We start from the raw sequence: 7644 nt of genomic DNA, 5'->3' as shown, positions 1-7644 counted from the left end.
CTCACCAATACTCCACCACGATCCGGACCCGCCGCTCGCCCCCGGTACCGGCCCCAGCCCCGTCCCCCATCGCCGCCGGGCCCCTCTCTTCCGGGTGCTGGAGCTTAGGGTACCGCTTCCGGCCGCGCTGCTCTTGCGCCCCCTGCTGGCGGGAGGACCGCACAGCGCCTGGCCCTCATCGACCCCTATGGGACCCGCATCGACCCCTATGGGACCCACATCGACCCCTATGGGACCCGCATCGACCCCTATGGGACCCACATCGACCCCGTGAGCCGCTCTTAGACCCCAGGGATCCCCTCCCAGACCCCCGCAGGAGCTCTGTGGTGCCATGGGCATCACCCACAGACCCATAGGACCCCCGCTGACCCCCCCCAACATCCCCATGGGAGTCCCATAGCGCCTCAGTCACCCCACAGCCTGCAGGGACAGACCCACAGACCCATAGGACCCAGATGGGGTCCTCAGCATCCCCCACAGGGACCCCCCTGAACCATCCATGGGGACACCCATGAGGGGTCTTTGGCCCCATGGGGACCCCAAGCTCCCCATGGAGACGCCAACCTCCCATAGGAACACATGGGGGGGTCCCACGGGCTCTCAGACCCAAACCCCACAACCTGAGCATCCAGTGACCCCCAGAGGGGGACAGGTTGGGGTGAGCCAGACCCACACCCCCCAAAACCAGCCAGGGTCCTCTGTGTGTGTGTGTGTATCCCACCCAGTTAGGCCACTTCCAGGGGGTCACCCCAGTGCATTGTGGGAAACTCCCCATCACCACCATGGGGCGGTGGGATGGAGCCTTGCGGGGGGGGGGGGGGGGCTCGCCCCCCATGGGGGCTGGCACAAGCCCCCATGCCAAGGCCGGGAGGGGCTGGGGGGGGCCCGCCTGGGTGCTGGTGCATGATGTCAGGCAGGGGCGGGAGCTGGCGCAGGTAGATAAAGCCGTGGAGAACAGGAATCCCCGGTCCGGCGGGGCGGGAGGGTGCCGGGACACGGCGGGAGCCTGCAGGTAGGAACGGGGCCGGGATGGGCCCCCCCGCTTCCCCCCCGGAGCCGTGGGGCTGTGGGGACAGCCCCGGATATCGGCCCCATCCCATCCGCACGACCCCCGGCCCCCGCTGCCCCTCAACTTCTTCCCTCCCACCTTCCTCCCGGCTCTTCCTCCTCCTCTGCCCGCCCCGCCACGGCCCCATTGCTGCTGCCCCACAGCCTCGGCAACCACCGGCACCTCTGACCACAGCTGGGGGTCCTGGCTCCTCACCCCAGAGCCCTGCTGGCCTCAAGCCCCCTGCCCTATAGCCCTGGTGGCCCTGGGCCCCTGTGTCCTAATCCTGGTGGCTCTGGGAGCTTGCCCTATAGCCCTGGTGGCCCTGGGACCCCATCCCTTAGCCTGAACGTCCTCCAGTCCCCCTGCCCCACAGTTCTGTTGGTCCTGGGAGCCCATCCCTTAGACTTGGTGGCCCTGGGACCCTGTCCCCTAAACCCAGTGGCCCCTGGTTCCCCTGGTCCATAACCCTGGTGGCCCTGGTCCCCTTGACCCACAGCCCCTGGTCCCCCCCCGCTGTTTGTGCCAGACCCTGTGGACAGCCTATGGTCCCCCATCATCGTCACCATCTCCTCAGAGCCCTGTGTCACCGCCGCCGGGACAAAGGCTGCCATCGGGGTGACCTGAGGCCACGGTGATGGGCTGGCGGGTTGGTGGCAGGGCTGTGCCATTGACCCAGCACCCTGTGGGCTCCCCTGTCTGTCACGTCCCCATCAGCCGCCCCAGTGTCCCCTGTGTGGGTCTTCCACCACATCCCACCTCAGGCAGCATCACCCCACATGACCCCATCTGTCCCCTATGGCCCTGTGCTCGCTGTGGGGCCTGGCCAGGCAGGGACACCCCATCCCGGCCCCTCCAGCACAGCCAGGGCAGGGATGGGGACGTGGTGGGGACAGGGATGAGGATGATGATGGCATTGGTCCTGCCTGGTCCCGGACTTGGACCCTGAGCAGGCCAGGGAGCAGGAGACGGGCACGGGGACAGGCAGGGGATGGGGATGGGTGAATGTTTAACCTGGTCCTGTGAGTCAGCCTGGGGCTGATGGGACCTGGTGTTGGTGTTCCCACAGCTGGTGGCCCTGGGACCCCATCCCTTAGGTTTGGTGGCCCTGGACCCCATCCCTTAGATTCAGTGGCCCTGGGACCCCGTCCCTTAGGTTCAGTGGCCCTGGGACCCCATCCCTTTGATTCAGTGGCCCTGGGACCCCCTCCCTTAGGTTCAGTGGCCCTAGGACCCCATCCCTTAGGTTTTGTGGCGCTGGGACCCCATCCCTTAGGTTCGGTGGCCCTGGGACCCCATCCCTTAGGTTCAGTGGCCCTGGGACCCCATCCCTTAGGTTTTATGGCCCTAGGACCCCATCCCTTTGATTCAGTGGCCCTGGGACCCCATCCCTTAGGTTCAGTGGCCCTGGGACCCCATCCCTTAGGTTCGGTGGCCCTGGGACCCCATCCCTTAGGTTCGGTGGCCCTGGGACCCCCTCCCTTAGGTTTGGTGGCCCTGGGACCCCATCCCTTAAGTTCAGTGGCCCTGGGACCCCATCCCTTAGTTTCGGTGGCTGTGGTCCCCGTGCCCCATAGCTCGGTGCTGGGTCGTGCTGGCGGGCTCCGTGCGTGCATTACGTGTGCCACGTGCCGACGGCCGCGCCGAGCGGTGCCGTGGGGCTCCCCATGGCGGGGACATCACAACCGGGGTCCGTGCTCCCCCCGCCCCTCCCCTCCGGACCCCGCGTGGGCACCGGCACCGGGGGCGAGGGGAGCCGGGGCCGGCGGCGGAGCTCGGGGCCGTTCCCACGGCGGAGCCCGGCCCGGATGCCAGCGCGGGGAGGTGCGGAGGGGAGCGGCCCCAGAACCGGTTTGGCCGGACCCGGGGCCGTGCCTGGGCTCGGTCCCCGCCGCTCTCCGCTTCCTGCTCCCCCGCTGCAGCCCCGCGCTGCTGCTCCCGTCTCGTTTCGGCCCCGTTGGTCCGGTCCGGGCTCCATCACCCTGGGTTGGTGGCTCCGCTGTCACCAAGTGGTGCCCGGGGGGTGATGGTGGGGCTGCGCTCTCGCTCCTGTCCCCTCCCGTCCCCCCCCCCCCCCAGCCCGGTTCCTGCCTCGGGATGGGGCTGGAAGGACGGGGACACCCCGGCCCTGGGCAGCCCCTCGGGGCTCAGGGCACCGCAGGCTGAGTCACGGCGCGTCTGGGCGCCGGCAAAACACACCCCGGGGTGCGGGGGGGGCCCTGGGTGTTGTCCCATGGGGGACGAGGAGCCAGAGCGCGGGGTGGTGCTAGACCGGTCCCTCCGTCCCCTCCAGATAATGCCATGGATGGGGGGGCTCAGCAGAGCAGCCTCCGGGAGCCCCCCGGGCCGGGCAGCGCGGAGCAGGAAGAGCGGGATGGGGGCGAGGGACCCCCCGAGCTCAAGCGCTCCCAGCCCCTCTTCATCCATGGCAGCAGGTAGGTGGGGCGGTGGGGGGGGATCCCCTGTGGATGCTGGGGGGGGGGGGGGGGTCAGCGCGTTGAGATGAGGGGTGCTCAGCGCTCAGCCCCTCTCTGCCCGCAGCCGGCAGCCTCTGGAAGAGGAGCCGCGGGCCTCGTCGCTCCCCAGCATTCCCAACCCCTTCCCCGAGCTCTGCAGCCCCTCCAACTCCCCCATCCTCAGCAGCCCGGCCCTGGGGCAGGGCCCCCCCCGCGAAGGGGCCTTGCACGTGAGTTGTGTGGTACAGAGAGGGCAGGGGATAGGGATGGGATGGGGATGGGGATGGGGATGGGATGGGATGGGGATGGGATGGGATGGGATGGGGATGGGGATGGGGATGGGATGGGATGGGGATGGGGATGGGGATGGGGATGGGGATGGGGATGGGATGTGATGGGGATGGGATGGGGATGGGGATGGGGATGGGATGGGGATGGGGATGGGATGGGGATGGGATGGGGATGGGATGGGGATGGGGATGGGGATGGGGATGGGATGGGGATGGGAAGGGGATGGGATGGGAGGGGATGGGAAGGGGATGGGATGGGGGGATGGGGATGGGGATGGGGATGGGGATGGGATGGGGATGGGATGGGGATGGGATGGGGATGGGATGGGGATGGGGATGGGATGGGGATGGGATGGGGATGGGGATGGGATGGGGATGGGATGGGATGGGGAGGGGGATGGGGATGGGGATGGGATGGGAATGGGGATGCTCCTGACCTCGGTCAGGGTCCTGATGCCGTGGCCGTGCAGGTGGTGAAGGTGTTCGGGGAGGACGGCGCCTGCCGCTCGCTGGAGGCGGCAGCGGGGACCACAGCGCGGCAGCTCTGCGAGACGCTGGTGCGGAGGACGCGGGCGCTGCAGGACCACAGCTGGGCTCTGGTTGAGCTGCACCAGCACCTGGGCCTGGGTGAGCGGCTGGGGTGGTGCTGAGCGCGGCGCTGGGGTCCTCGGGGTGAGGATGTGGGGCTGATGGATGAGGCCGGAGGAGGGCAAGGGGATGCTGCGAGGGCTGGAGCAGCTCTGCTCTGGAGCCAGGCTGGGAGAGCTGGGCTGGGGCAGCCTGGAGAAGAGAAGGCTCCTGAAGGGGAGACCTGAGAGCAGCTCCAGTGCCTGAAGGGGCTGCAGGAAAGCTGGAGAGGGGCTTGGGACAAGGGATGTAGGGACAGGCCAAGGGGAATGGCTTGAACCTGCCAGAGGGGAGACTGAGATGAGCTCTTAGGCAGAAGCTCTTCCCTGTGAGGGTGCTGAGGCGCTGGCACAGGGTGCCCAGAGAAGCTGTGGCTGCCCCATCCCTGGCAGTGTTCAAGGCCAGGTTGGACACAGGGGCTTGGAGCAAGCTGCTCCAGTGGAAGGGGTCCCTGCCCATGGCAGGGGTTGGGACTGGATCCGCTCTAAGCTCCCTTCAAGCCAAACCAGGCTGCGGCTCCATGATTCCATGGCACTCTGTGGTGCTGGGATCCCCCCCCTGCAGCCCCACTGAGCCCTGTCCCCCCCGCAGAGCGGTGCCTGGAGGACCACGAGTTGGTGCTGGAGGTGCAGAGCTCTTGGCCCCCCGGCGCTGACGCCCGCTTCGTCTTCCGCAAGAACTTCGCCAAGTACGAGCTCTTCAAGAGCCCCGCGGTAGGCGCCTGCACCCAGGGGACCCCAGCATCCCAGGAGCACCCCGAGCCCCTCATAGCACAACCCTGACCCCCCCTCCCCCCCCCCCCCCCCCAGCAGTCCCTGTTCCCCGAGGTGATGGTGTCCAGCTGCCTGGAGGCGAACAAGAGCATGGCACACTCCGAGCTCATCCAGGTACGGAGCCAACGTGCCCGGATGGGCTGCGTCCCAGCGTTGGGTGCATGGAACCCCACCGTGCCATGGGGCCCCCACCGTGCCCCTCAGCCCTCTTCTCCCCCCAGAACTTCCTCAACTCCGGGAGCTGCCCCGAGGTCCAGGGCTTCCTGCAGCTGCGGGAGCCGGGCCGCAAGGTCTGGAAGCGGTTCTACTTCTCGCTGCGCCGCTCGGGGCTCTATTACTCCACCAAAGGCACCTCCAAGGTGAGGATGAGGCAGGGAGCACCATGGGGAGGGGGTGCAGCGGGGCCAGCCCTGACCCCTGTCCCCATCCCAGGACCCCCGGCACCTCCAGTACTTCGCTGACCTCTCCGAGTCCAACATCTACTACGTGACGCAGGGCAAGAAGCACTACGGGACACCCACTGAGTTTGGCTTCTGCATCAAGGTGGGGATGTGGCTCCTGCCTGGGGGGCCTGGGCCTTCTCTGTCCCCTTCCTTGCCAAGGGGGGGGTCTCTGCTCCCCACCAAGGCCCATCCGGGGCTGCTCCGTGACGGCTTCAGCCTCTCCCCACAGCCCTACAAGGTGCGGAGTGGGGTGAAGGGCCTGAAGCTGCTCTGCAGTGAGGATGAGCAGAGCCGGAGCTGCTGGATGGCGGCTTTCCGCCTCTTCAAGGTGAGCCCCGGGCACAACGAGGTGTTACTGGTCCCATGCTGGGGGGGGATAGCAATGGGATACTGGGGTATGCTGGTGGGTGCTGGGGAGATACCAATGGGATGCTGGGGAGATACCAGTGGGATGCTGGGGGGATACCAATGGGATGCTGAGGGGATGCTGAAGGGATGCTGGAGGGATGCTGGGGGGATGCTGGGGAGATACCAATGGGATGCTGGTGGGATACTGGGGATATACCAATGGGCTGCTTGAGGGATGCTGGGGATATACCAATGGGATGCTTGAGGGATGCTGGGGATATACCAATGGGATGCTGGGGATATACCAATGGGCTGCTTGAGAGATGCTGGGGATATGCCAATGGGATGGTGGGGGGATGCTGGTGGGATGCTGGGGAGATACCGGTGGGACACTGGAGGGATGCTGGCGGGGATACCAATGGGATGCTGGGGAGATGCTGGAGGGGTGATGGGGAAATGCTGGAGGGATGCTGAGGGGATACCAATGGGATGGTGGGGGGATGCTGGTGGGATGCTGGGGGATACCAATGGGATGGTGGGGGGATGCTGGTGGGATGCTGGGGAGATACCAGTGGGACGCTGGAGGGATGCTGGGGGGGATACCAATGGGATGCTAGGGGGATGCTGGAGGGATGCTGGGGGGATACCAATGGGATGGTGGGGGGATGCTGGTGGGATGCTGAGGGGATACCAATGGGATGCTAGGGGGATGCTGGAGGGATGCTGGGGGGATACCAATGGGATGGTGGGGGATGTCCCCATCACTGTGGTACAAGAGATGCAGGATGGGTGTCCCCATCCCCACACGGGGTGGATGTGGAGGTCTCCGTCCCCCTCCCCTTGCACTGTGGGGCATTCCCCCTCACGGGGCTGCCCCCCAGTATGGCATGCAGCTCTACCGCAACTACCAGCAAGCCCAGGCGCGGCTGAGCCAGCCCCACTGGATCGGCCCCACGCCCCTGGTGAGTGCCAGTGACCCCCCCCCCCCCCCTCACCCTGCAGCCCCCATCCCATGGGGGACCCCTCCATCACCCCCCCGTCCCTCGCAGCGGAGCGTCTCGGACAACGCGCTCGTGGCCATGGACTTCTCGGGGTGCACGGGCCGGGTGATCGAGAACCCCAGCGAGGTGCTGAGCGTGGCCCTGGAGGAGGCGCAGGCCTGGAGGGTGAGTTTTGGGGTGTAGGATGAGGGGTCGTACAACCCCCCCCCCCCGCAAACCCCATCCTAACGCCTTGCTCCTTGCTTTGCATGGCCAGAAGAAGACGACGCACCGGTACAGCCTGCCGGCAGCGTGCCACAGCTCCCCGCTCAGCGCTGGTGAGCAGCACCGTGTGGTGCCATGGGGTGGATGTGTGTGTGTGTGGGGGGGGTGTCCCTTCATGGGGTTGGGGTCCCCCTGCCCCGAGCCTGACACCCGTGTCCCCGCAGCGATCCATCGCACCCAGCCCTGGTTCCATGGGCGCATCTCCCGGGAGGACACGCAGCAGCTCATCGGCCGGCAGGGCTTGGTGGATGGGTATGGGGCCATGGGGTGAGGGGGGCCCTGGGGACCATAGGGGGGGGGACATGATTCCATGCATGGGGACTCGACCCCCTGGGCACTGCAGGGATGTGGGGAGCTGTGGGATCCCAGGGCACCCCCCCCCCCGGGTTTACAT

At 67.3% G+C, this 7644-nt stretch overlaps 1 protein-coding gene across 1 annotated transcript; it reads left to right on the top strand.

The window, feature by feature from the left end:
* Positions 1 to 901: 901 nt before the first annotated feature.
* LOC130607479 (growth factor receptor-bound protein 7-like) lies at positions 902 to 7517 on the top strand (the record flags this gene model as incomplete). The annotated part of the gene is made up of 13 exons (XM_057424597.1): positions 902 to 1012; positions 3342 to 3483; positions 3590 to 3734; positions 4265 to 4421; positions 5013 to 5134; positions 5231 to 5308; positions 5416 to 5553; positions 5627 to 5737; positions 5867 to 5965; positions 6867 to 6947; positions 7035 to 7151; positions 7243 to 7303; positions 7415 to 7517. Coding segments are annotated over exons 2-13 (1346 nt in total), but the record flags the coding sequence as incomplete, so codon positions are not given.
* Positions 7518 to 7644: the final 127 nt, after the last annotated feature.

Source organism: Pezoporus wallicus, unplaced genomic scaffold (assembly GCF_028554395.1).
Source record: "Pezoporus wallicus isolate ANWC-B61680 ecotype Strahan unplaced genomic scaffold, APGP_CSIRO_Pwel_v1 contig_14436, whole genome shotgun sequence".
NCBI lineage: Eukaryota > Metazoa > Chordata > Aves > Psittaciformes > Psittacidae > Pezoporus > Pezoporus wallicus.
The sequence above is the reverse complement of the archived record's forward strand: the minus strand, read 5'-3'. Positions and strand labels throughout refer to the sequence as shown.